The sequence below is a fragment of the Mauremys mutica genome, chromosome 1 (assembly GCF_020497125.1).
Source record: "Mauremys mutica isolate MM-2020 ecotype Southern chromosome 1, ASM2049712v1, whole genome shotgun sequence".
NCBI lineage: Eukaryota > Metazoa > Chordata > Testudines > Geoemydidae > Mauremys > Mauremys mutica.
Window position 1 is genome coordinate 68111657 of NC_059072.1, and position 27966 is coordinate 68139622.

The 27966-nt window shown below is 44.6% G+C and overlaps 1 protein-coding gene across 3 annotated transcripts in view; it reads left to right on the top strand.

Annotated features, from left to right (window-relative positions):
• The window catches only part of TBC1D15 (TBC1 domain family member 15), a 108293-nt gene that overhangs the window by 19294 nt on the left and 61033 nt on the right, over positions 1-27966 (top strand). For 2 of the 3 annotated variants that reach the window (XM_044978848.1, XM_044978863.1), the window contains exons 1-3: positions 12876-13029; positions 27154-27252; positions 27522-27596. In XM_044978848.1, coding sequence (XP_044834783.1) covers positions 13006-13029; positions 27154-27252; positions 27522-27596 — 198 coding nt within the window. In that variant the 5' untranslated portion in view covers positions 12876-13005. Of the gene's footprint in view, positions 1-12875; positions 13030-27153; positions 27253-27521; positions 27597-27966 lie in introns of those variants that run through there. The other variant, XM_044978857.1, reaches the window with a different exon arrangement.

A 27966-nucleotide genomic window follows, 5' to 3' on the forward strand; every position in this document is an offset into this window, starting at 1 on the left:
AGGGATCAATTTTGGGTGGAGGTGAAGGGAAACCTCCTTATGAAATGTGGTATATGGCGGATCTGCCATAAGCACTCCCTGTTCATCCATTCTTCTGGCTGATGTGATGTTGGCTAGCAAGGTGACCTTCATGGAGAGGTAGGACATGGGGCAGGTGGTTAGCAATTCAAAGGGAGGTCTGGCAAGTACTGAAAGAACAAGATTGCACTGTTAGTGTCACCACTGGTGGGAAAGTTTTAATGAAGCCCTTCAGGAATCTGTTGCTGGATGAGTAAAAATAGCATAGCCTTCAACTGAAGGATGGAAGGTGCTGATTGCTGCTAGTGGGCTTACAATGAGCTAATGGAAAGGCTTGATGTTTTGAGAACGAGTAGGTAGTCTAAAATAACATAGATTTGGGGCATAATTGGTTCTGTTGCATACAAATAGAGAAACATCTCCATTTTGCCAGCCAGCATTTCCTGGTGGAGTCCTTTTTGTTTTGATTGAGAATAGACTCGAAGGCCTGTGAACATGAACACTGTAAGTTTGATGCCCATCCCAATACCAAGCTTTGAAATGAAGAGGGCATGGGTTGGTATGTCTAATCTCACCATTCTCTTGAGTCACTAGATCTGGGAAACTAATGTGATGCCAATTTTTAAAAAAAGGTTCAAGAGGTGATCCTGGCAATTACAGACTAGTAAACCTAACTTCAGTACTATGCAAATTGGTTGAAACTTGTTCATCTGGGAGGCGAACTGGTCCCAGATGAATTGGTAGTGCTCCTGTTCTAGCAGAAATCTGAAAAACATTCTGCAGGACAGGTGAATGTATATATGAAAGTAAGCATATTTTATGTTGAGAGGTGCAGATCATGTGCCCTCCTCCAGAGAGGGGATAATCGATGCCAATATGGCCATGCAGAATTTTGATTTTTGAATACAGCCATTCAGTTGATGTAGACTGAGAATTGGTCTCCATCATCTGTTTTTCTTGGGAACTAAGAAATATGGGGAGTAAAAGACTTCAGGAACAGACCGTGTTTACATAGATATGCCTAGGTACGCAACATGGTGGATTATTTGCCAAAATTATCACGTTTGGCTGGTGGTGTGTTACAAATCAATATTAATATTGAGTGTGGGGTAATTAAATGTTGTTATCCTTATTGTATGAGGAAAGAGCAGCAGAACTGTACTTAGCCTGCCCTGACTGAGGGGGGTCACCCTAAACTGAATCTTATTTGGTAAGCAGGGTGTTGGGATAATTAAAAGTAAGAAATACAAAATGGAGTCTGTTGACATGTGACTTCAGGATTCAATCCTTGTTTACCTCAGGGACACTGACTCAGAGCTAGCCCCAACTGGTTAGAACTGGATTTTCCCACCTTTGGGCTCCGGACAGTCCATCTGTTTTCTCGCCCAAATCCCTGAAGGCTCTATTACCTTAGATTTACCTCACACTCATTTGGCATTGCCATTTGGAACAGTCCACTTTTTCCCGCCTTGACATCCATAAAGGACTGACTCCTCTGCGAATGAAGCCACTTTCCATCTGAGCGGCAGCCTGCGTGCGGTATGGGTCTCATCGTGGTTCCAACTATATCGACGAGAGTGACACCTATCCCGAAGACACCGGAGAAGACTTTCAACACCTACCTTATCCTGCTGTTCCATCTCCAGAGGGCTTCTCTTCCACGAGATCACCATTCATCCGTTGGACTCCTCAGAGTTCCTCCTTGATGGCTTTCCACTAGCTCGATAATAGGGTCCTGAGCATCACCACCACACAACCCAGCACCTAGACTGAGTAGGAAGACATCTATTTTGTTATAGGGTATTTGGCCAAGGGAGGGATTTATCTGGGTCTGGGCTTCATGCCCCACTGAAGTCAGTCACTATTGTTATTGTCATTGGTTCTAGAACTGTTTGCATTTGTGGTTTTCTTCCCCTTCCCTGTTAGTTGTATTTTTATCCCTAATACATATCTCTTTGTTATTACTTACCTGTCTCCTCTTCATTTTACACTACACCATACCTGGGGTATTGGTCCACTGGGTGATCAGATACCAGAGTGGGTCGTATCTGCACTTCTGAGTAAAAGGGGTATCCATTTTCTTTCCCTCTACCACACCTGATTTATTTTAAGGGTTACCTTTTTCCTGCTTTGAGGCAACAAGGGGGTAGGGATGTCAAATACTAGTGAAAGGGGGAGGTGAGAACAGGCGTTCCTACCTGGTGATGTGGACTCTGCCTAAAGAGTCTTAGACACCATTTGATCTTCTCCTCTCCAGCATTTAATGAGAGGGCTAATTAGACTCAATTGAGAGTCATTTTTTTCTGTTCAGTGATAAGCAAAACAAGGAGCTAAGCCTTAGCCCTGATGTTGGGATAATGGTGAAAGGAAAAGACACTGCAGAGGTTGTACCGGCAAAGAAGTTCCCTGCTACCCAGTTAAATCACTAAGAGCTGAAATCACTACAGACCTGGGTTAAGTGTGGAACCTCAGAACATAGAATCGCAGAAGTGGCAGTGAGCGTCCAATGGCAGCAGCACAGAAAAGCAGTGACAGCAAGCGACCAGTGGCAGCACAGAAAAGCAGTAGCAGCAAACAGCCAGTTGCTGAGGTGCGCAGTGACCACAGAGACATTTCTCAATGCCCCTTCTGGGGTGGGAGGTGAACCCTTGCAAACACACCTCTGAACCTGGGGTCTTTGCTAACCAAGGACAGCCAACTGTGAGTGGGGTACAACAGAGGGAGAGAGGAGTGATATGTTAAAGAGACATTAGTTCGTCAGACTTTCCCACCAAAATGAGTGGCAATCACTGTGTGAAAGCTGGCAACTCTAGACTGCTACCAGTCAGTCGCGAATCAGTTTCGAGTTGGAAAATCCACCCTTGGGGCTGCGATGATGCAAGTGCACAGAGCCATTAATTGCCCCTTGCTACGAAGGACTGCAACTCTCGGTAATGTGCAGGAAATACTTGATGGCTTTGAGGCAACGGGATTCCTTAACTGTGATGGGGCAATAGATGGAATGCATATCCCAATTTTGGTCCAAGACCATCTTGCGATGGAGTACCTCAGTCAAAAGGGCTACTTCCCTGTGGTGTTGCGGGTGCTGGTGGATCACTGGGGCTGTTTCACTGAGATCAATGTGGGAGGGTGAGGGAAGGTGCATTTTTCGGAACACTGGACTGATAGCAAGCTGTGTGCTGCGACTTTCTTTCCAGACCAAAAGATTCAAATGGGGGATGTGGCAATGACCATAGTGATCCTGGTAGACCCTGCCTACCCCTTGCTCCCGTGGCTCATGAAGCCTTACACCGAGAATTTAGACAGCAGCAAGGAATGCTTCAGCAGGTGCAGAATCACTGATGAATGTGACTTTGGCTGATTAGAAGGTTGCTGGCACTGCCCATTTGGCAGGTTAGACCTCAGTGAGGAAAATATTCCAAGGGTCATTGCAGCCTGCTGTACTAACTCTGCATAACATTTGTGAAGCAAAAGGGGAAAAGGAGCACTGAGGTAGATCAGCTGAGGGAGGCATTGAAGGAGCATTTTGACAAAGATTCCCAAGAATGTGTCTTTATGTGATGCATTCAGACAGGCAATATTTACTTGCCACCTTAAATGACCCCTGTAGTACTTGCTTCCTGAGTGTTAATTGCACTGAGCAAATATTCCTGCCTATAGCCACTGTGTTTGAATGTTAGCACCAACTAACATGTGTATGACACAAATGAAGACCCATTTTATTTCAAAGACTAAAATGTAATAACAGGACAAAACACAAAATTTTTGTAAAACAGGGGACATGTTATGACTTGGTTATGACTCTCACAGCTGACTGTAACTCCGGCTTTCATTGTGAAACCAGTTCCTAGGGATAGAATGCACGGGGTACTGAAAGGGACCAGGAACATGCAAGGAATGTGGTGCAGGAATTTGGAGAGGGCATGGAACAGAGTTCTGTATTGCCTGCAGGGTGAGTCATGCATGGGTGTGCTCAGACTGCAGCGAAATGAGGGACCTGAGCATATGTCTGGTCCTCCAGCAGCTTTATCATCCACTCCTGCCCCTGTATCCTTTCCAGGCTATCCAGCCTGAGTTTTTATTTTATAGTCTTCCTCCACGCTCTTGTTTCACTATGTGCTACATCTGTTGACTTTAGCACTTTGTGAAATGTACTCCTCCTGTTTCGCCATTTTATCTGATGAAGGCGCTCTGCCAGTGTGGAGGAGTAGGTCCTCAAGGGCACATATGCAGAAGCCAAAGAAACAATGAACAGAGACAATATTGCGAGTTCACTCACAGCCATGATCACAAGTTACACACACTTCTTTCTCACTGTCCCTTTGCTAGCACACAGCTCAGCGAGAGCCTGAAATATGGTGAGATTGGCAGGGGAGGGTGGTTTCTGAAGTGGGAATCGGCAAGAAGGAACAAAGGGTCTGGGTGCTTTGTGAAGAGGGTCACTACATGCACCTAGGGAGAGTGTTCTGAATATTGGCACCCTTTTCCACAGGCTGGGGTAATCGAACCCAATATCTCACTCCTGAGGGTAACCCAGGATGCAAGGGTGCATCGCCTGCATACTGTGGCTTCAGAGCAGGTTCATATGCTGCTCTGGTCCCTGAAGAAATAATTGCCAGTTGGTGCGGCAAAGTTTCCTACAGTGAGGGGAGAAACAAGGCAGCTCTGCCAAGGAACCTTTAGCGGAGGATTGCAGAATACCTACAGGAAACTTTCCTAGTTCCTGGGACATCCTGGTGTACAGTAACAAACTTTTCCACTAGGCCATCACTGAGTAGCTGCATAGGCTCATCTATTAATTTCTGGCTCTTATTCCTCCTCTACCATATAACCAAATACATGACAGCTCAATCTCCTCTCACTGTGCAGTATCAAAGCAAAATGTGTGCGTGACGGGCTGGATCACAGAAATCCCCTTGGGGCTGCCAACTGATGTTCCAAGACTACTTCTGCCCCTGCTTTCTTGCCCTGGTGGCTTGGGACTTCAGTGCCCTGCCTGGTTTGAGCCTGTCAAGGTTTCCTCTCCCACTCTGAACTTTAGGGTACAGATGTGGGGACCTGTATGGACCCTTCTAAGCTTAATTCCTAGCTTAGATCTGGTAACGTTGCCACCAGCCAGAAATCAGTGTCTGGCACACTTTCTGTCCCCCCAAAACCTTCCCTGGGGAACACAGATCCAAACCCCTCGGATCTTAACACAAGGAGAAATTAACCATTCCCCCCTCCTTTCCCCCACCAACTCCTGGTGAGTCCAGACCCAATTCCCTGGATCTTAAAACAAAGAAAAAATCAATTAGGTTCTTAAAAAAGAAAGCTTTTAATTAAAGGAAAAGAAAGGTAAAAATCATCTCTGTAAAATCAGGATGGAAAATACTTTACAGGGTACTTAGATTTATATAGACCAGAGAAAACCCCCTCTAGCCTCAGGTTCAATGTTACAGCAAACAGAGGTAAAATCCTCTCAGCAAAAAAAGCATTTACAAGTTGAGGAAAACAAAACAAAGCTATCCCGCCTTGCCTGACTGTTACTTACTAGTTTGAAACATGAGAGACTGATTCAGAAGGATTTGGAGAGCCTGGATTGATGTCTGGTCCCTCTCAGTCCCAAGAACGAACAACCCCCAAAACAAAGAGCACAAAACAAAGACTTTCCTCCACCAAGATTTGAAAGTATCTTGTCCCCTTATTGGTCCTCTGGTCAGGTGTCAGCCAGGTTTACTGAGCTTCTTAACCCTTTACAGGAAAAAGAGACATTAACCCTGAACTATCTGTTTATGACAGAGCCAGACCCGCTAGCCTGCTACAAACCCAGACCCAGGTCTGAATTATGTCCCCTAACAGCTGTAGGCTTAAACTGAAAGCAGCTTAAGAAGTGTTCCTGTCTTTAACACTCAGATGCCCAACTCCCAATGGGGTCCAAACCCCAAATAAATCCATTTTACCTGTATAAAGTTTATACAGGGTAAACTCATAAATTGTTCGCCCTCTATAACACTGATAGAGAGGTATGCACAGCTGCTTCCTCCCCCCATAATACACACTCTGGGTTAATTAATAAGTAAAAAGTGATTTTATTAAATACAGAAAGTAGGATTTAAGTGGTTCCAAGTAGTAACAAACAGAACAAAGTTGATTACCAAGTAAAATAAAATAAAACATGCAAGTCTAAGCCTAATACAGTAATAAAACTGAATACAGATAAAATCTCACCCTCAGAGATGTTTCAAAAAGTTTCTTTCACAGACTGGATGCCTCCCTAGTCTGGGCACAATCCTTTCCCCTGGTACAGCCCTTGTTCCAGCTCAGGTGGTAGCTAGAGGATTTCTCATGACTGCAGCCTCCTTTGTTCTGTTCCACCCCCTTATATAGCTTTGGCACAATGCAGGAATCTTTTGTCTCTCTAGGTCCCCTCCCCCTCTTCTCAATGGAAAAGCACCAGGGTAAAGATGAATTCCAGTTCAGGTGACATGATCACATGTCACTGTAAGATTTCATTACCCACTTGCCAGCACACACGTGTACAGGAAGACTTACAAGTAAAACAGAGCCATCTACAGACAATTGTCCTGGTTAATGGGAGCCATCAAGATTCCAAACCACCATTAATGGCCCACACTTTGCATAATTACAATAGGCCCTCAGAGTTATACTTCATATTTCTAGTTTCAGATACAAGAATAATACATTCATACAAATAGGATGATCACACTCAGTAGATTATAAGCTTTGTAATAATACCTTACAAAAGACCTTTTGCATGAAGCATATTCCAGTGACATTATATTCACACTCATTAGCATATTTTCATAAAATCATATAGAGTGCAACGTCAGAGTGTGCATACCAGAGCTCGCTTCCCCTGCTTCAGACATGCCAGAGCTGGAGTGCTGGGATTTGCTAGTCCCCTCGAGAGTCAAAAACAGAGCCTGACTCGCCACACCACCAGTCAAGTGTTCCACATCTGCCTCCAACTCCACTTTGTCCTCGGAGCTGACTGTGCTGGCTGCTGCCTCCAGTCCCCACAAAATATCCATGGGGCTCTTGGTGGTTGAGGTGGGGTCACCACCAAGGCTGGCATTCAACTCCATGCAGAAGTGGCATGTCTTCTGTGCTGCACCAGTGTGTCAGTTGGCCACCCTTGCTAACTAGTACCCCTGCCTCAGCTCCTTGATATTAGCACAGCACTGCTGTGTGTCCCTTTCATGCCCCTTCTCCTGCATCCCACTAGCAATCAGCCCAAAGTTCCTAGGGTTGGAACAAAGCTGCGACTGCACAGCCTCCTCTCCCCAGAGTGCCAGCAGATCCAATAGCTCCAGTGTACTCCAGGTTGGAGCACGTCTCCTGCAGAAAGTTGGCATGGTCAGCTGGGAAGATGCTGAGTGAACTGTCCATGCCAAGCAAACAGGAAGAAGAATTTCAAAAAACCCTGGGCCTTTAAACAAGGGAGGGGCGGATGCCTGTGTACCTGGCTGCAGGGCAATAGAATTCAAACTGCTGACCAGGGCATGATGGGCATTGTGGAACACCTTCTGGAGGCCAATTAGGGTGATATAAGCAAGCACAGTATCTACACTGACACTGCATCAATCTAACTTTGTTACAAAAACCTCTATGCCTCTCAAGGTGGTGTTATTTTGTTGGTGTAGCAGGAGAGTTAAATTGGTGGGCGGAGCATTGTTGTGTGTACACCTCCACTGTTTTGTTGATGAAAGCTGACTTTTGTCGACAAAACTGTGTAGTTTTAGCAGGTTAATTAGTTCCTTCTGAGCCACGTTAACCCCTTCAGGAGTGGTGTGGGGTGAACACCCCATCACATAGAAGAAGTCAGATATCTAGGTCTCTGTACCTTCTTCAGTATGAACAGCAGTTTGTAAGAGTGCTGGTGACAGAATGGTTGAGGGGGCGATCTTGGCCTATACATCTGTTTGTGGTGTTTCCTCTTTGGAGATGGGGCATGAATTACACAGGCAATGAGGGCTGTTTAGGAGTCTTTGAGTGAGTGAGTGAGTGAGTGAGTGAGTGAAGGGACTCATCAATTTTTTTTATTGACTAAATTAGCCTCGTCAAAGGGTAGGTCCTCAATGGTATTTTGTACTTTCCCGGGGGACCCCCAAGAGTGGAGCCAAGGCTCGTGCCTCACAACAATTGCTGTAGCTATCCCTCTCAAAGTGGCATCAGCAGCATCCAGTGCAACCTGAAGAGAAGTTTTAGCTATCAGTCTGCCCTCATCAATGAGGGCTTTGAAATGGGCACTGTCCTCTTGAAGGAGTTTGTCCTTAAAGTCCAAGAATTTGGAGTAGTTGGTGAAATCATACTTTGCTAACAGGACCGGGTAGTTAACAATTCGAAACTGAAAGCTGGTGGAAGAAAATACCTTCCTACCTAGGCAGTCAAGGCATTTAGTACCCTTGTCCATGGGTGTTGCCTGGATCTCTTAGTGTCTGCTAACACTACCAGGGAGTTGGGTGCTGTGTGTAAACTGGAACTCCACTCCCTTGATTAGTACAAAATAATGCTTCTCAGCCCTTTTGGGGGTGGGGGCGCAGGAAGCAGGAATATGCCAGACTACCCTGGCTGGTTCCATAATAGCCTCGTTCACTGGAAGGCCAATCCACCTAGGACCAGAAGGCTGCAGAATGTCTAGGAGCCTATGCTGAATATCCTGGACTTCCTTGAGTTGGATCTAGACCTCAGTCACCACCCTCTGCAGGAGTTCTTGATACTGCCTGTGGTCATCAGGAGGGGATGATGATTATGGAGGGACAATCACCTCATCTGGTGAGGAGGATACTCCCACTGGAACTGTTGGTCCCAGTGGATCTGGCTTGATTTCTTTTCTCTTGTACTCTAACAAAGCTGGTTGATTTTGGCTAGGAGATGATAGGTGTGATTCATACATGCATCCAGGGTGTCTAGCAGAGATTCCATGGACCCCAATAATACCAGTATGAAGGGCTGACTGGTTGGGTGACCCTATGACATTAGGTACCATCAGTCCCCATGGATATGCATGTCTGGGTGAAGGATGGATCCCAGACCTTTGAGAGTTTTTGTCCAGGCTAGCATCCCTGTACAGAGGTGATGTTGTGTCTGAAGCTTCTGACTTTGTGTAGCGGGGTGGACCCCGCTCCGGCCCGGAGGGGTTTAAAAAGTGGCCTGGCAGGGCTTGAGAAGACAGCCTTTAGCCTGGGCTGATTGGGGAAGTGGCTGCAGGTGAGGCCACGCCCCAAACTGAGCCACAGGCCTTATAAAAAGGCCAGGGAAGCCAAAAGCCAGACAGTCTCTCTCTGCCTTCAGAGGGAGATGGGCCTGGCTGCTGGAAACTAGAGAGAAGGTACCTAGGGTGAAGCAGGGCTGGGGACAGGCTAAGGAGCTGGGGAGCTCTGGCCTGGAAAGCCCCAGGCTGCAGCCTAGCGTTGGGCTAACAGGTACTGGGGGTTGCAGAGGGCAGCCCAGGGGTAGGCCAAGGCAGCAGGTCCAAACCCCCTTTGCCGATGATGAGTACTGGATACTGCAGTCTGCCCCAGCGAACGGGGGCTAGATAAAGACTGGGCAGTAGCCACTACTGAGGCGAAGTGGGGATAGAGGGTGAGGGTACCCTGAGGAGGGGAGACCCTAAGAGAAAGGGGTTACTGCTAGGGGGCAGCACCCCATGTAAAAGGGCACCGGGTCCAGGGAGGGACACGGGGGCCTGAAGACAGGTGGATCACCAGCCTACAGAGGGCGCTCCGAACGCTGGAACAGAGCTAATTCCCGGAGTCACCAGCAGGAGGCGCCGCAGGGGTGAGTCCGACCCGTTACACTTGGCCAATGAGAAGGTACGTTGCAGTTCAACCAGCAGAGTTGTTGGTACTGGTGAACAAATACTCTGGCTGGATGGGTGGGGGAGCATTCCTATCTTTTCACATTGGCTTCTTTCTCCAGTGCTGTAATGTCCCTAAATAGGGTCATACTTTACTTGTACACAAATTCAATGGGTAAGTGGCTGAAAAAGGAAAGACGCAAGAATCAGCTAGTGTTTCCTCAAGTCCACACTGTGGAAAATCTAAATCTAATGATGATGATGGTCCTGGAAAGTCACTTACAAAGAAAAGAAAATATGATGATGATTATATAAAATATGTCTTTACATGCATTGGTGATCAAGAACGTCCAAAACTACTGTGTGTGATTTGTGATGGTGTTCTAGCAAACAGCAGCCTCAAACCTTCTCTATTTTGGCGCCATTTAGAAACCAGGCATCCTGCACACTGCAACAAGCCTGTTGATTTTTTTCAAGCAAAAATTAGCTGAGAGGAAAAGTGACATTACCAGTTTTATATCCAAAGCAAGTACTGATAATGAAAATGCACTTGAAGTGTCATACCGCGTGAGCTATCGAGTAGCAAAAGCATCAGAAGCCCATTCCATAGCAAAGAGCTTGATCGGTCCATGTATAAAAGAAGTAGTTCATTGCATGCTTCGAGAAAAGGCTGCAAAAAGGATTGACATGGTACCTTTGTCCAATAATACATTGTCACAAAGAATTAATGACATGTCAAATAACGTAGAGACCACAATTGTACAGAGAGTGAAAAATAGTCCATATTATGCTATACAGTTGGATGAATCAACTGATGTAGCTAATCTAGCTATTTTGCTACTGTTTGTACATTATGTGAATGAAAGTCTGGTTGAAGAAGACTTGTTGTTTTGCCGACCATTGGAAAAATGTACAACTGGAGAAGATATCTTCAATCTGACTAATGCATATTTTCAAGAAAAAGAAATAGATTGGTCTCGTTGCCTAGGCATTTTGATGGGGCCACATCAATGATGGGGAAGTATACTGGATTTGTAGCTCGAACAAAAAAGGTTGCATCAAAAGTCTCATGGACTCATTGCAGCATCCATAGTCAAGCCCTCACAACAAAACGCATGCCTCAGGGACTGAAGGAAGTGCTGGACAATGCAATGAAAACGGTGCATTTCATAAAATCAAGGCTAACAAATTCCAGAATATTTCACGTACTTTGTGAAGAAATGGGTAGTATACACAGTTGTCTGTTGACCCATACTGAAGTTAGATGGCTCTCATGGGGCAAAATCCTTGTGCGCTTGTTTGAGCTTAGAACGGAAATCCTAGTTTTTTTCAACAACCACCCTTTCCACCTTGCCAGCTGTATGGAAAATGTCTGGCTCCAGAGCCTAGTTTATTTAGCAGATATTTTCTCAAGAATTAATGACCTAAATTTATCTCTTCAAGGTCTCAGTATAACAGTTTTCAATGTGCAAGAGCGAGTTGAATTCATGCTAAAGAAGTTGCAGTTCTGGGAAGGTTGTTTAGAAAACAATCAAACTGAGTGTTTCAGTAATCTTCATGACTTCCTGGCAGAACATAAACTTCAGTTGGATCAGTGCACTAAAACCAATATAATTGCACACCTAAAAGGACTTTGCACAACTTTCAGGGAATACTTTCCAGCTATGTCAGGCGATAATGACTGGATTTGCAACCCTTTTGATGATACCACTTTCTCAACACAGATATTGAACACTGAGGAAAAAGAGAAATTGATTGAGATCTCCTGTGATTACGAACTGAAAAGGAGTTTCAAAAATCTATCATTGATCAACTTTTGGCTGAGTTTAAGAAACGAGTACCCCCTTCTGGCAGAAAAAGCTGCTGCAGTTTTGTTACCATTTTCAACAACATACTCATGTGAGAAAGCGTTTTCCCCATATGCACATCTGAAAACCAAATACAGAAACAAACTTGATGCTGAACCAGACCTGAGACTTTATCTTTCTCCAGTGGTTCTGGACTTCCAAGAGCTATGCAGAGCAAAGCAAGCCCATCCATCACACTGAGGAAATTTAAACTTAAATCCCTGGAAATATTCATTTTTTAGGAGGGGGTTCATGAGATTTCATAATTTAGTGAAAGGGGTTTGCGGGCTGTTAAAGTTTGGGAACCACTGCTCTAGGTGCAGATTTGAAAGGATATTGTCCTTGTGTTTGCGAGAGTGCCCCTTACTCTTGTGAGAAGCCAAGTAATAGTTGTTTAGACTTAGCTGCTTTGGCCTTCGCTACTGAGCTTGTGCTTGGAGGTGCACTGCCCGCTGACTGAGGCTGTTGTCTGGAGGGCACCTCTCTAGCCCAGGTCCAACTGAGCTCTTATGGCTTCCTCCATGAGATGCTTCTTTAGTCGGAGCCATCGTCTCTCATGGGTTCAGGGAGGGAAGGACTGACAAATGCTGTACCTGACAGAGATGTGACCCTCCCCAAGGCAATAAAGGCAACACTGGAGCTCATCACCCATGGAGAAAGAATGAAGGCAGGAAATTCAGTTCTTTAACCCTGGCTCTGGGCATGGTCTTTGCAGAGAAAAGCTCTGAGGGTGGGAGAACTACATTACACTAACTAGACTAAACCTCACTACTAAGAATAATAAAAGAAACGATTTAGAATATATAGGTCATGAAGAATAAACACAGAGGTCACTTCAGAGGCAGAGGATTCCCACTCAGGCCATGCAGCACTAGAACGGAACCGGAGCAGCATCGCTCTGCATGGTCCCCACACTCCAGAGGGGTAAAACCCTGGTATGTGAGGTAGGGAGGCAGAGACACGCGTATGCAGGGTTAGTGGTGGTGCGTGGGAGCCAGGCAATGCCCCTGCATGTGGGATTGGGTAGGGGGAGCGCTTCACCCCCGGGGACATCTCCAGCGGCGGCGGCACCGGCCGCGTCCCCACCCGCAGGCGGCCCAGCGGTGCGCCAGCAGCGGCGGGGAGAGCGCGAGGTCAGGGCAACCTCTCGCTCCGGAAGGCAACCCCGCCCCTCGTTCGCCATATCCGCGTTTCTCTGGCGCCAGGAGGCGCGCTGTCCGGGGCGCATGCGCCGGCCGCTTGGCCCTGGGGCTCGCGAGAGGCGGGGGCCCGAGGTTGTTGTGGAGCTGTGGGAAGCACGTGAAGCGCGCAACGTCATCATAAACACTAGTAGGGAAAATGGCGGCTCCTGCGAGCAGTAAGGTAACGGGGGAAGGGAACGGCTGCTGCCCGCCGGCTGGAGCGGCGGGGCGCGGCCCGTGCTGACGGGAGCGCCCGGCCCGGCCCGGCCCTGGTGCTGCCGCGTGTCTGTTGGTCTGTCCTAGGCTGGGGGTGGGGGAGCGAGGCCCGGCCCGGCCCCTCGTACTGCTGGGGTGCATTGCTCCTTAGCCCTGGCGGGGCGGGGGGCAGGGGAGATCCCTTTTGCGGCTGCGGGGGGGTGGTGGTGTCTCCCCAGGCCGTGGCGCCCTGTAGCGCGGGAAGAGGCCGGGAACCCTGCGCTTGGTCGTGGGGGAAAGGGAGGTGCTTGGTAACAGCGCCCTTCGCCTCTGCCCCCCCCCCCCCCCGAGGAGCTGGTGACATCGGGTGCCTGGCCCCGACAAGCGGTGTCTGTCTGTCTTGCCCGGGCCCACCAGCCGGTCGTGCTGCAGTCCCAGCGTTTCCCCAGTGCTGGGGGCGGCGAGTTGTTGTTCGGCCCTTGGTTTGGCGGAGGCAACTTGGCTCCAGTGTGTTTCCGTGGAGAATACCAGGCTGCTGGTCAGTTGGTGGCTGTTTAAAATCGTAGCGCTTTTGTGAAGAAGTGGAGTTGTCCCATTGTCCTTGGCCATGGTGTTTAGCAGCCACTCTCTTTGCCAGGGTGGGTTGGGTTTCAGTGGAGTGACTGTAGCTGTCTTTTGATACTTTGGGATGTATGGTCTGTAAATAGAAGGTATTTTAACGTAAATCTAATGATTGTGTTAATGTAAATACCTGTGTTCATTGAACCTTTGATTCATGGTTGAGCCCTGCATGGGACTATTTTTTTTTATTCCATCCCGCTCCGCAATTCCAACTTTCACCTGCTCCTGCATTGTTTCTTGCGTTTTTATCCCACTCCCACCTGCAAAAACCTTAGATCCTGCAAATCCCGCAAGAGAGACAGATACCCCCATGCTACTAAAAAACAAACAAAAAAACCCCTGGTCAATTAATATATTATATACATAATTAGAGTTCAGACACAATTTTTATGTGCTAAACTGACGAGAGATTTAACGTTTTCCAGCAAATTACCATGGTCTGGTTGTGATGGGGTTTTTTTGTTTTTGTTTTTTTGCTCACCTGATCCCACCCACAACAAAGTACCTTTTACCTACTCTTGCTATTATGGCAGCAGGTCCTGTGGGACCTACAGGATCCAGGTCCCATTGCAGGGCTCTAATTCCTTGATTGTCTTTGAGTGTAGCACCATGATTTAACAAAGAGAAATTCTGGAATTTAACTCTGTGAATCTTGGTTTGCATTCATTTGAGGGGATTAAAAAAAAATTGGATCTAAGTTGTCCTTCAAGTTTTTTATTGTCCAACAAAAAATTCTGCCTATCACAATTCTTTGTGTTCAGAATGCTTTTTAAAAAACAAGTTACATTCGTATGTTCCACCCTTGAGAACCAGCTACTGGGGTGTGTACCTGAAAATCCGAGGTATGTTGGCTCACTGGTGCACATCACCAAAGTCTGAAAATAAAGAATGGTGTCCTACTTCAGTCTCCTTGTAAATGTCAGAACATGGCAGTTTCAATGATATTGCTCTTAACTCAAGAGAACACACATAATTAGCGAAGTGTACCCTTCTCAGAGGGCATTGGGTAGTCCAGCTAGCTGAGTGGAGTTAGAGGAAGAATTTAGCAAAGAAAGCTAGGTAATAAATTGCTGTCCTGGTGTTAGATAGAAGCTGCAAGGAAACTAATGCAGGAGACCATTTTTCACTGTTAGTTACAAGCTGGATGAGGTGAACTGTCAGTTCACTCAGAATTGTTAAACTATCAATTTAAAAATATGTTGCAAACAAATTTCTTTAATGCTAGACATTTTAGACCTGAATTTTTTAAGAAGCCTGTTTACTTGTTACTGAGTTTTGTTTACTTCTTTGCATTTTTCATGAGTTGAACAAAAATCAACTAAGTCAGTTGTTTTTGTTTTTAATAAGTATAACTTTCAGATTCCTAGTGCTGCAATGTTTGTTTCAAAGGCTGCAGGTAATATTTGTTTTGAAGGGGCTATATTCATTGAAAAATGTATTGGGTTGTTTTTACAAAAATTAGATTTTGGGTGAAATTTTAAATTGTGTCCATTCCAGGCCAGCAATTTATTGGATGATCAACATTAGAGTTACTCTTCATTACTAGCAGCAAAGAATCCTGTGGCACCTTTCGTGCTCATGCTGCAAAACGTCTGTTAGTCTATAAGGTGCCACAGGATTCTTTGCTGCTTTTACAGATCCAGACTAACACGGCTATCCCTCTGATACTCTTCATTACTAGATGTCTGTGCCTCTTCCGTTGAAATCCCCATCACTCTTCTTTCCTTAATCAGGGACTTGATACCTTATTCTGAAAACTTCAGCAATGAGAAGTTGAAATGGAAATTGGAACAGTGTTAGTGTAGGCTTCTGTAATGATGAGAAAAGTAGACACTGGTGTTATACAACACAAAAGTGTTCCCTTTTCATAACCTGAAGCCATAATAACAGACTAAAACCTACTAGTGGATCTCATAAGTAATTTTTATCTTAAAAGGAGAGTCTGTAGGCTTGACTGCTATTTTGTACTAACTTCTTTCATTTATTTTGAATACTGAAGGTAACTTTGTTTCGCAAGGCTAGATAAAATACATTCTTTGCATAACTCATTTTTCACATTCTAGCTCATAAATGTCATAGATACAAGCTAAAAGATGCGGAGTGTTGATCTTTCCAAGTAAATACAAACTCCCAAGTTGACATGTGGGTTTGGAGAACACTCTCTCCCCCTGCCAAGGACTTATCTACATTGTGGTAAAGGTCCATGGATGTAAGTCATGGTTTACGCTAGTTCAAAGCATCTGCCCTCAGGGTTTGCACCAGAGCAGTTACATCAGTATAACCGTGTGTGACTGGGATCTCAGGGGGGTCAGGCTAAGATTGCTCAATTAGGGCAAATTGCAAAGAATGGGGCAGATAACCAGCAGTTTTGGGGAGTATTCTAATATTTAGATTCACCAAGCCAGCAACAAAACAGCTTCTACAGTCAAGGAACTGACTTTCTCCCTACCCGTGGGGTGCTTGGCATGTAGGAGGTGCTGGGAAGGAGCGGGAGGAGTTGATCAGTGGGGCCGCTAGCAGGCGGGAGGCACTGGGGCGAGAGGGGAGCTTGGCTGCCGGTGGGTGCTAAGCACCTGCTAATTTTTTTTCTGTGGGTGCTTCAGCCCTGGAGCACCCACCTATGTCTAAAATACCTTACTGGTTACCCCAGGGGTCGGCAACCGGTGGCTCGCGGCTCGCCAGGGTAAGCACCCTGGCGGGCCGGCCCGGTTTGTTTATCTGCCGTGTCGGCAAGTTCGGCCGATCGTGGCTCCCACTGGCCGCGGTTCGCGGTCCCAGGCCAATGCGGGAGGCAGGAAGCCGCGGCCAGAACATCCCTCGGCTCGCGCCGCTTCTTGCCTCCCGCATTGGCCTGGGACCGCGAACCGCGGCCAGTGGGAGCCGCGATCGGCCGAACTTGCCGACGCGGCAGATAAACAAACCGGGCCGGCCCGCCAGGGTGCTTACCCTGGCGAGCCGCGAGCCACCGGTTGCCGACCCCTGGGTTACCCTGAAGCCAGAAATACAGTTCCATTAAAGTAGCCCAGTCTTGAGCTCCCACCCAGACAGCCACGTCAAATATGATGAAGATTACTGAAAAATCTTGTTCATCATATAAAAAGTTCTACCAATCCCAAAGGATTGAACACATTATCCACCGGATTAATGAATATCTCAGATCTTACCCCAATACACGCTTACAGCCAATTCTTATTAACTAAACTAAAATTCCATTAATTCTCCCACTTTGCTTCCTGAGTTACCCAAGATCAGTGGTTCTCAACCTTGGCCCGCATGTGGCCCAATTAGCGCACAGCTGGGGCCCAGCTCAGCTGTGTGCTAAAGGCCGTGGTTGTGCCCGGGGTCTCAGGTTCCCAGCTGCCTGGGGGTACAGGTTCAGGCAGCCCTCCTGCCTAGTGCGGTGAGATTGGGCTCCCACTGGCCCTGTGGGGTCGGGGGTCCGGGGCTACCATCTGGCCCCGGAGGGTTGGGGGCCTGTGAGCAGCTGCACGGCGGGAGACTGGGGTGGGCAGCCAGCCTGCCCCACATGGCATGGATCCCGGGGTCTAGAGCAGCCATCCTGTCCTGTGAGCTCCAGGGTCCGGGACAGCTGCACAGCGGGGTCCCTGGGCAGGCAGCCGGCTGGGCCCATGCGGTCCCGGGGCAGCTCTGGAGTCTGGGGCAACCTGCTGTGGCCCCGTGAGCTCCAAAGGCCTGGGCAGCTGCATGGCAGGAGTCCTGGGGCACCGTCTCCGCGTGGCGGTGGGGGTCCAGGGTCGGGGTCTGAGCTGCCAGTGCCCTGCCGCCCAGCTACTACAGCCCAGGTAACACATTGTAGGCCACATATGTGGCCCACAATATGTAATAACTTGAGAACCACTGCCCTAGATCCTAATTCTTTCACTTTTTTACTTTAATTTTTATCTCTGTCCTATTGCAGTCCCTTCTTGAGGGCCTCAGTCACTCACTTTTTCCTCACACGGTATTCCACTTTCACAACATGTCCAAGTCAGGTTTGCTTTCTGGGTCCTATTTGTAATGGTCCTGCCTTTTGACCATACATTGCTTCTGATCAACATGCAAAATGTTTCTTGATACTCATTGGAGTTTTGCTGACAGTCGAGGGACCGTACATGGTCCTTGTTTTTCTGCTCCTATCCCCCTTTCTACTTGGCTGTATGTTGTTACCAGTCGTAAGGGCAACATCTTAGCTGTACTTTATTCTTTTGTAGCTCTGTTTTCTGCATCATATGTTGCCTCTGTTATACAAGTCATGTTCCTGAGATGTTACATAGCAGCTAAGATTTTGCCATAGTTTGTTCCTGCACTCTTTGGTTGTGTCCTTTGCTGTTGCCACACCTCCCATAATACCTTTGAACAGCCCTATTTTTCTCTTTTAATAATGATTATTCTGTTGTCTATATGGCCAATTTGTAGTATTAACTTAATTTGTTTTCATTTATTATGGGTCATGGTTCAGATTCTTTTTCAAATAATGACCGTCTACATTAAAACACTTGTGAGCTTCAATTCTCTGCCCTTTATTGCAGTCACCATGTTTTTTCTGTGCCTAGTGTAGACCAGGCCATAGAAATGTTTAAGTACTAACAAAACAGTTACTTATTTTATATTTCAACTAGCTGGAATAGTTGCAACTTTAACCATGGGTCTGTCACAAATCTGTTCAGTTCTAATGACAGCTTTTGTGATGCCAAACCAAACCATGCAAAAGAATGCCCATATCTGACTTAAATAAACCAAAAAAACCCAACTCAATAAGAACAACTTCTCTTACATAAATGCTCACGGTAAAAGTTGCTTATTACTACCTGAGGCTCTTATCCTGTCTGTGCTTAAGAGACTTGTATTTTAGTTTAAATACCACTGTTATTGTATAATTAATTAGCTGTAACACTTATTCTAATAGCTCAAGACATTTTCAATGAACCTATGGCAGGACTTGAAAAATTTGCTTATTACTATCAAGTAGGAAACCTTTCCTGTATGTGTGGTTCCCATTGTTTCCAGCTCTGGCAAGCCTGTCAGTATTTGGTGGATTTTTATTTAAAGCCCCAACTCCTAGAATGAAATGAAAATTCCACTTTAAAAAAAGCTGATTTTTCTAGTCTTTATCATTGTCGTGAAAGAGCTCAAAGATGTGAGCCCTAAATGCTCCAAAAGCAGAATGCACATAAAGACTCTATTTATTTATTTTGTTAAAAGCTTCTGACTCTAAGCCATCTCATGATCTTTTGGGGGGCCTGATTCATGTTTTTTTAATGCTTATGGTTGGTTGGCAGTACCAGAATCCAAAACCCTCAATTTCTGCAGAATTTAAGCTTTAATTTAAAAATCCTATTTGAAAGATAAGCTTCCAAATATGAGCTGTTGCACTGCTTTTTATCTTGATTCTTCAGCCTCAGTTCTTCCTGAGCCCACAACTCCTAGGAAAAACCTTGCAGTAGTAAGATTTTGATGACTACTAGCACTGCTTCATCATTTACTAGGTTATTGTACCATGGAATACCTAGCTAGGATTGATTCAGTGTGACCTTTGTATCCATTATAGTTGATAAAACAGGAGTACCTTGTCTCCACTCCTTCCCAGACTTGTATTATCCATGTGTGACTTCTTCTTGAGTTGTTTTTTTTTGGTTTATTTAAGTCAGATATGGGCATTCTTTTGCATGGTTTGGTTTGTCATCACAAAAGCTGTCATTAGAACTGAACAGATTTGTGCTAGACCCATGGCCTGGTCTACACTACACAATTATGTCTATGTAAGGCAGCTTACGTTGACCTAATTATGTCACTGTCTACACTACAGCCTTGTCCTGCCAATGTAAGTGCTGTACTACATGGACATAATAACTCCACCTCCATGAGAGGCCTAGGGATTATATAAGTGTAGTTAGCAGGATGTAGTGTCTGTGCACTGCATTACTTATATCAGCTGTTAGCTTTCTCCAGTGGAGGCATGAAATTGACAAGAAAGCCGGCAGCTAAAGCCCAGCTCCCCCTGCTTGCCTTTAGAGCTGGGGCAAGAATGGACCCTGCTCCTGGCAGGGAGCTGGGGCAAGAATGGACCCTGCTCCCTGTGACTTTCTCTTCCCCTACTCTCAGCTGGGAACATTGGCTGTCTTGTCATTTTCACAGCTCCATGCTGGAGCTGCATAGCTCATGGTTGGCTAGCTCATGGTTGGGAGCACGTGGGAGCTGAGGTGGACAAGAACACTGAGCAGCTGGACTCTGCTTCCCAGGGACGGGAAGCCCAGGGGAACTGGGAGGTGAGAAACCCCGGGAGGCTCACTGGAAGCCCAGTAGCCTGTGGGGCAGCCAGGCTCCTGGCAGGGAGCTGCCAGCAGAGCTGAGAGATGGAGCTCTCAGCTCCCCACACTGCCTCTTAGGTCGGTGGAAGCGCTCCTGGTCAGGACGCACACCACCGACCCAAGAAGGGTAGTTTGGACATGCACCACTGCAGTAATTACTGTAGTGGCTGCAAGTTGACCTAATAAAGGCCGATTTAAGTTTTTAGTGTACACATACCCGAAGTATTTGCAGTACATAGGTACATTTTCAGGGCATAGACAGTTACCATTCACAGTGTTTTGCTAAGCTAACTTATGATGTGCATGTTATTCCAAACTGTAAACTTCATAATCTTTAAAAGCCTGCACTTTTATCATGATCCGTATAACTACCTCTGTCTCCTCCTTTCCCATAATTAAAAAAATTGCCATAGTGGTATGTTCTTTGTGATAACCCTCATGGTTCAGATATAAAAGGAAGGAAAGCTGGTGCTTACACGGTGTCTTCTTTACTTAGCATACTCCTATTCACAATTTAACCCATCCAAGGAATTAAAGAAGAGCACCAGATATGGAAAAAACATTGACAGTGGATAGTTTCCATTCTTGGAATACTAATGAGGGAAACATTTTCCTCTCTGGCCTGTTGTGCTTGGAACTAGTTATGTAACTTAGCCTTATTACAATCAATTGCTCTACTTCTGTTTCAGTACAATGTAGCATAACTTTTAAAGTTACTAATCATCATATGCTGATATACAGTCAAAGAATACATTCATATTTTTCTTAGGCCTTTTCAAATATCTTAATTTGCTGTTCAGAAAGTGACCTGTGTGTTCCAGCATCTTAGTTGGGTAGTAACCGTATTACATTAATGTCTGTGACTTTCACACCAACATATTAACATTCTGATAATTTGCAATAGTTAAGATAACTGCTGATGGCCTTCTTTTTATATTTTCTTGGAAACTATGAAATGATCTAAAATTAGATAATCTGGTAAAGATTCTGACCCAGTCCAATGAACAATTTGTACTTCCAGCAACTGAAGGAAAAATCTCAGAGGACTAAGAAAGTGTTTGTGAAGGTGAAGAGACCACACTTGTGTATGGCAACAGCCTATCTACATGCACCGCATTTTATACTTTTGCTGTGTAAGGGTGTTTAGATTTGGCTAAGGCTTAGGACTACTCAGAAGTTTTTGGGGGCCCAGGACAAAATGGAGAAGAAAGCGTTTGAAGAATGCTGTTGAAAACTTTAAAACTGATTTGTTATCACCAAAGGCAAATCACGTCTTTATCTTTTTTACTTTTTTTATAACACACTATTAAAATTTATACTCTTTGCAAGATTGTCCTCTGACAGCATCACTAAGGCTGATACGTGGTCTCAGCTCATGATTAAGGATACAATTTAGTCACGGAGGTCATGGCTTCCGTGACTTTAAGGAAACTCTGACTTCTTTGGCATCAGCCCTCGCAGCAGAGGCAGGGGCCAGAACTTGGGCTGTCAGTCCCTCTCCACTCCTGCAGGGTTTGTGCTTCAGCCCTTTTCCCTGCCTGCCCATTATTTTTAGTAAAAGTCAGGGACAGGTCATGGACGTCTATGAAATTTTGTTTATTGCCCATGACCTGTCCCTGATTTTTACTAAAAATAACCATGACAAAATCTTAACCTTATCCATGGTAGATTGGGAGCCGGTTTTTTTTATTTATCAGGGTTAACTTGCTAAAGGAGCATTTCCTTTTTGGAAACTGAAATAGGTATCAAGATCAAAGTCCTTAGATCAAAGTCCTGGTCTGCAGGAAAACATTCTGTAGTCCTTGTTTGTAAATCTCGTATAACAGCTTAATTGAAGTAATTTTTCCAAACTCTGTGTGTGTCAGTTTGTTTAAAAGGTGAATTTCTTCAACAAAATCCTCTATCAAATCTCTTGGGTAACATTTTAATTGTTCTTGAGCTGATATTAGCATTAGCATTGTTTGTAGTCAGGTTCCAAATAAATGAAACAGTGCTTTTTTATTTTGTTTAGCTGTTTCAGATTTTCTTGTGATTTCCCTGATAAGAATGTCTATAGCAGCATAAAGTCAACCTTGAACTTGGTTTCTTGTTTTTCCTGGTAATATGTGGTGATCCTGTCTTTGTTGTAGAATGTCTTCCTCTTTCTGCCCCTGTTCTTCTGACCCAGGCCAGCTGCTACGAGTTTGGACTCCTCAAGAATCAGAGGCCAAGATTCTTGAAGGTGCTCCATTTCACTTGCAGGTGATTTCATCAGCCTTGATTCTTCACCAAATGTAAGCTCTGAGTCTTGAAGTAAACATCTTACATTGTTGATGGCTTGCAGGGGTTTAAGCCAGTAAAATGAATTTGAAATATTTTAACCAGACAAATATTCTACTTTATTGTATATGTCCACAGACAAATCAACTTGATTCTTTGGATTCACCAAAACTTGTAGAATTTCCCTCGATTGCTTTGATAGTGATTTCACTGCTTCAGTTCTTCAATACCACTTAGTGTGCAACAAAATGTTTGCAGATTTCTGCAGAACTTTTAATCAGGCAGGGCTGGAATTGAACAAGTTGCAGAGTTTGAGTGTTTCCAAAGAAACTCTTTATGTCCACACTTTGTGGTGTGCATGCACACCACAAAGACTCGACTCAGGCTGTGCACACTATGTGGTGAGTAGTTTGCCTGAAGATTCTTCTGTAAAATCCTCCTTCAGAAATTCCAGCCATGTTTGATCCATTGTCCTGTCCTTGACCTCTACAATTTTGAAGGCTGATACCACTCTTTTCAAGTATTCTGCATATTGGCTCTGCAATGTCGTCCCCCCCCCCGTCGCCCCCCAAGTCCTCAGACATCAAAAAGCACTCTGTAATTTCCCATACGTTATCTTGAGTTTGAATGTATCACAAAACAAAAATAATTTGCTCTCTATAGGAAGCATCTGGTTTTCTGCCAACAGTCATATCATAGTAGAATGCTTTCTGTACATTTTGGATAAGTGTTTAGGACTTGGTTTTAGCTGTCTTCTGTGAACTCCATTCTGATACCTCAAGCAACTGTAAAGTACAAAAGAAAAGGCTGTTCCCTTGGTCCCCTGTTTTGCTGTTAGATCTGCAAAATGAAACCAACTAAAACCAATATGACATCTAAGATGCATATAAATATTTCATGCCATTTTATGGTTTCTTCCTCAACTTGTTTTTGAAGAGCACCATCAATTCTAGTGTGGTTCTTCAAACTTTTTTCCAGTCCAAGTAGAGTGAAAAATGGACAGAATTGTGCTCCTGGCTTTCAAACATGGTTACTTTTGAGTTCATCAGACGTGCCAAGCACTGATAACTTTTGTTGCAGCTGTTTACTGCATCCATCAAAAAGACAAGGAAAGCGGAACAGTTGTTGAGCATGCTGACCTCCACACAAGCCAATTTCTGGACACTTTTTTTTTTTTCTTTCAGCAAGGTCTTCAAAAATGTTTACTGGAAAAGTATTCAACAGGAATCTCATGGAAAAGAGGCTGAGTTCTTAGGAACCTTATTCAGTAGAATCAAATCTTTGTCTGCATTTCTTAGCTGTCTCTGTGTATCTGGATCACTGCTAGCCAACTCTTTGGTAGTTTCACTCTTCAGTTCTTTATCCAAAATTAATTCAGGACTCATATCTTTGTTCTCAGTATTCCAAACAAGAATTTCTTGCTTGTGAGATCCTCCTTCTGAATCTACTGGATATTGATAGGCATCTTTTGTCATCATCTTCACCTCCAGACAAGCTTCTCTTTCTTTCTGCTTCATTTTCAAGTAGTATTTCCGTTTGCTTTCATTTAGTTTCTCCTGACAGATATCACCTTCTTCCAGACGTGTCTTTCCTATTCGAGCGTCACGCTCAAAAAGAAAACAGTTCTGTTACTTCATCTGCCTTTTCATCTCAGCTTTTATTCAGTACAGAACTGAAATAAAAACAGAATAATTTTTTTTCTAAAGGTAAAATGGACTGCAGAGGAAGTGTGTACCATGCTAGTCATAAAAGAAGTAGGACATAAAATCCTATTAACGTGAGAGGAAAAGTCTGTCCATTTTCAGAAACTATATATGTAAATCGGAGTATTACAACCTTTTTGTAGTAGTTCAAGATGATATTTAATACGGGTCTGTGTAGAGTACCTAGTATAGTGAAGCCTCAATCCTGTGATCTAGAAGAAGCTGTACTACAAATTTAATAATGAGACTTTTGATGATGTATTAACTTCAGAGCTCTACTTTTAAAAGACAGGGCAAAGTAGATGAAAGGTATGTAAACACTGCAGTGTCAAACCCAGTATTATCAGGACTTGAGTCCATGTACTCTGCATTTGTAATGCCAGGGCTTGAGCATCCACACTTATTGGTGACACTCTAGATTTAGAATTTCTGGCTCAGGCCCCAAAGCCTGGCTCCAGCATCCATGCTGCAATACACAGAAGGATTCCAGACACTCCAGAGGACTTACCCCAAGCCCAAAGAACTCTTCAGAGTGGTGAGGAACCCAAGGGAGGGAAATGCATATAGGATTGTTGATTATTTTGTACAGATGTGTATATTTCTCATGCTATCTAAGTAAACAGTGGTGTTTTAGAATCCTGCACAAATTCTATCTGGCTTTCATGGTCAGGTGCCACTGAAACCAGAAAGCCAGGTTTGACTGCCTATTATTTGATCACAGTCAGACCCTGAAAAGTGGCTAGATGTAGCTGTTTAAGCACTCAGAAGGAGTAAAAAAATGTCACTAGCAAAATTTCCAGAGAATTAAATACATGCATGTGCATGTCCAGGCAAGTATAGTCACAAAATCATTCACAAGCAGCTCATTAGTGTTGTTAAAAATCCATTCCATGCTCTTTTTACTACTGTAGCACACCAGAAGCAACTACTACAGTAGTACACTGTCATCATCAGGAGGGTGCCCTCCACTCATTGGGAAGGAAACTGCAGCCCTCTGCTCATTGGGAAGGCTCTGTACACTGCAGCCTAGGGTGGCTTGGGTTGGTTAATTTCAAGTGAGCCTCCCTTTCTTGCCAGCCTGGATTTGAGCAGACAGGTTAGTGAAATGGAGAGCTCAGAGGAAGAGGGCATGCACCTGACCTGAGCTCGGTGCTGCAGGGAGCCAAGAAAGCAGGGCCGCCCAGAGGAGGGGGGGCAAGTGGGGCAATTTGCCCCAGGCCCTGGGCCCTGGCCCGGTGGCGGTCCGGATCTTTGGCCGGCATTTTGGCGACGGGGGGCCCTTCAGTGCTGCCCAAGACGTGGAGCAACTGGGCCCCCTGCCGCCTAAATGCCCCGCGAGCCCTGGCCTGGCGGCGGTCTGGGTCTTCGGCTTCATTTCGGCGGCGGGGGGCCCTTCAGTGCTGCCAAAGACACGGCGTGACTGAACGGCCCCCTGCCGCCGAAATGCTGCCGAAGACCTGGACCACCGCCTGGTGAGTACAAGCGCTGCAGCTCCCCCGCTTTGCCTCAGGCCCTCTGAATCTTCTGGGCGGCCCTGCAAGAAAGTAGGTTTAAAAGCAAAAATCAGCTAGCCAGACTCCTTACCCCCTCACATCTAGGATTTGATTTCTGAAAACAGCTGCGCAGCTAACCCAAAGCCAAGCCATGGGAAAGAGTAAAGGGGAGCTGAAATCAAGCTAGTTCTACCTTTGATCCTGTAGTAAGGGCTTCATCCCTGGTGACCTCTGCCCCACTGGAGCACATGGCTCTGTCTCATCCCACCACAACTTCCATCCATGCAGCTCTCTTCCCTAGCTAACCTGCCTCCCTCACCCTGCCCACTTCATTAGCCATTTTTCCCTGCATCACAGGGTGTGCTACCCACTATGGAGCAGCAAAAAAGAACACATTTGGGTAAAATAAGCCTTGACTAATGTGCTGCTCTCTCCAAAGTACGCCTGGTTTTAGCAAAGTATTTAATTAGTCTCCACAGACTTCTTTTCCTTGCCTGCAGATTATAGTGATCTCAGGCCAAGAAGCCCTGGAATGTGATTCCTTCTGAGGACATTTTCAGTTGAGATGTAATGACATTGACTTGGTGTGCAAAAGAATGTAGTAAGAAGAGCCTGGAATGGATTTTATTAACACTACTGAGCTGCTTGTGAATGATTTTTTGACTATACATATTGGTGACTTCTTTCTCTGAATGTCACTGTAATTGGCAGTGAAAGTTGCTAGAATTGTCACTGGTCACTTTGACACTTATTTTCTCACTAGGGAAACCAAAAGGTCACTAAATCTAGTGACAAAGTAGCTAAGTTGGCAACAACTTTTCAAAAGCAATTAAGCTGATAAAAGGGTATTGGTATTTTAGCACACTAACAAAAGGCTGAGCTAGTTAGAAGAGAGGATTATTACATTTTATTTTCAGAAGTGTACATTTCTCCATTTTGAACAATGCATGCTGTTTTATATTTGAGGAACAAATATGTCCACAAAATGAATCACATAATGTTGCATGATTCACTTTTCAAAACCTTAGTATTGAGCATTTGGGTTTTTTCCACTCAGTTTCCCCCACCCCCAGCCAAATGAGCGGGTTTGTTCAGGTTCCCAATGACCCTGGTTTTCGTTTCCTTTGGTAGACTTTGATTAAGGTTATTTATATCAAGCAGCACAGGAGATCATGCTGAATCTTGGCAGAGGAGAACACTGTTTAGATTTTTGCAAATTAATTTTTATATAAGGGAAAATAAATCTCATTGATAAGAAATAGAGTTTACACAGTAAGTAAGTCTTTAACTTTTGGTATGCTTAAATTTACATCATATAGATAGATACATTCAAAGATCACCATTCAGATCAATTTTAATGATCTAAAATTCTTCCAAAGTAACTTTGTACTACAGTATTTCATTGATCCTATAAATTAATCTTTCAATATAACGAAGTTGAACTCAAGCATTTTGTGCAACAACCATTTCTTTGTCCAGAATAAGACTCTGGAAACTCACTTTTTGTGTCTGTGCAGCAGGATTAATTTTGAATTGCAGGGCAAATTAAAATTGTAGATCAAACTAATTGTATAGTACCATTTTGGTGCTGTAAATGTGATTTTTAGGACATGACAGTAATACTGTGAGTAAAGTTCCCCCTTATTATCTGTCTAAGTACTTATGTTGTCTAAATGTTGTTCTGCCATTAAAACAAGAAGTTGATCCATTTTTGTTTTTTTTACAGGTTGTGTATGAACAAGAAGGGGTTTTCATTCATTCCTCCTGTGCAAAAAATGATGACCAGGACAGTATAATATCAGGAGTACTACGTGTCATAGAAAAGGTAATCATTTGATACAGTTGTTAGATTTTTTTTTCTTACATTTACCTTCAATGCATCTAACATACCTTCGCAAGTTTAAAATATTAAAAGAAAAATCATCACTGTTTGTATTTGTTACTGAACACCATGATGTTTGGCAGCTATACCTAAAATAATGTATGTATAAAGTAAACATACGTAATTCTTTGTGTAAATAGGTTGATCTGCATTTTCTTAATTATAATCTTACTGAATTTGTGTTTGATGCATAAGTGTAACTTGTATTGTAGGAAGCTGAAGTAATAGTAGACTGGAGACCATCGGATGATACTTTGGACTCTTCCAATATCCTCTGTGCTGGAAAGGTATGCTTATTAATTACTGGCTTTCATCTTTTCATCTCTCTGCAGGTTTTGTTTGTATTGTTCATCTGTTAAATTTAGCTAGATGATCCTAAAACTAGAAGTTTATTTATTAAGGGTGGTGGTTATTTTTTGTTACTGTAGTGCTTAGGAGCCCTAGCCCTCGACCCCATTATGCTAAACACTGTAAAACAGAACAAAAAGACAGTTATGTTTTGCTGTCTGAGTGGAGGGTGCTAGGATCCAATGAAACCTGGTCTTCAGAGTATGAAAGAGGGGAGTGCTACCTCTATGACTCTGTCTAGTCAAAGGTTTAAAGATGTTGTGTTAGGATGTGTGAGCTAACATCCTAACTAAAATGATGTAAGTCTAG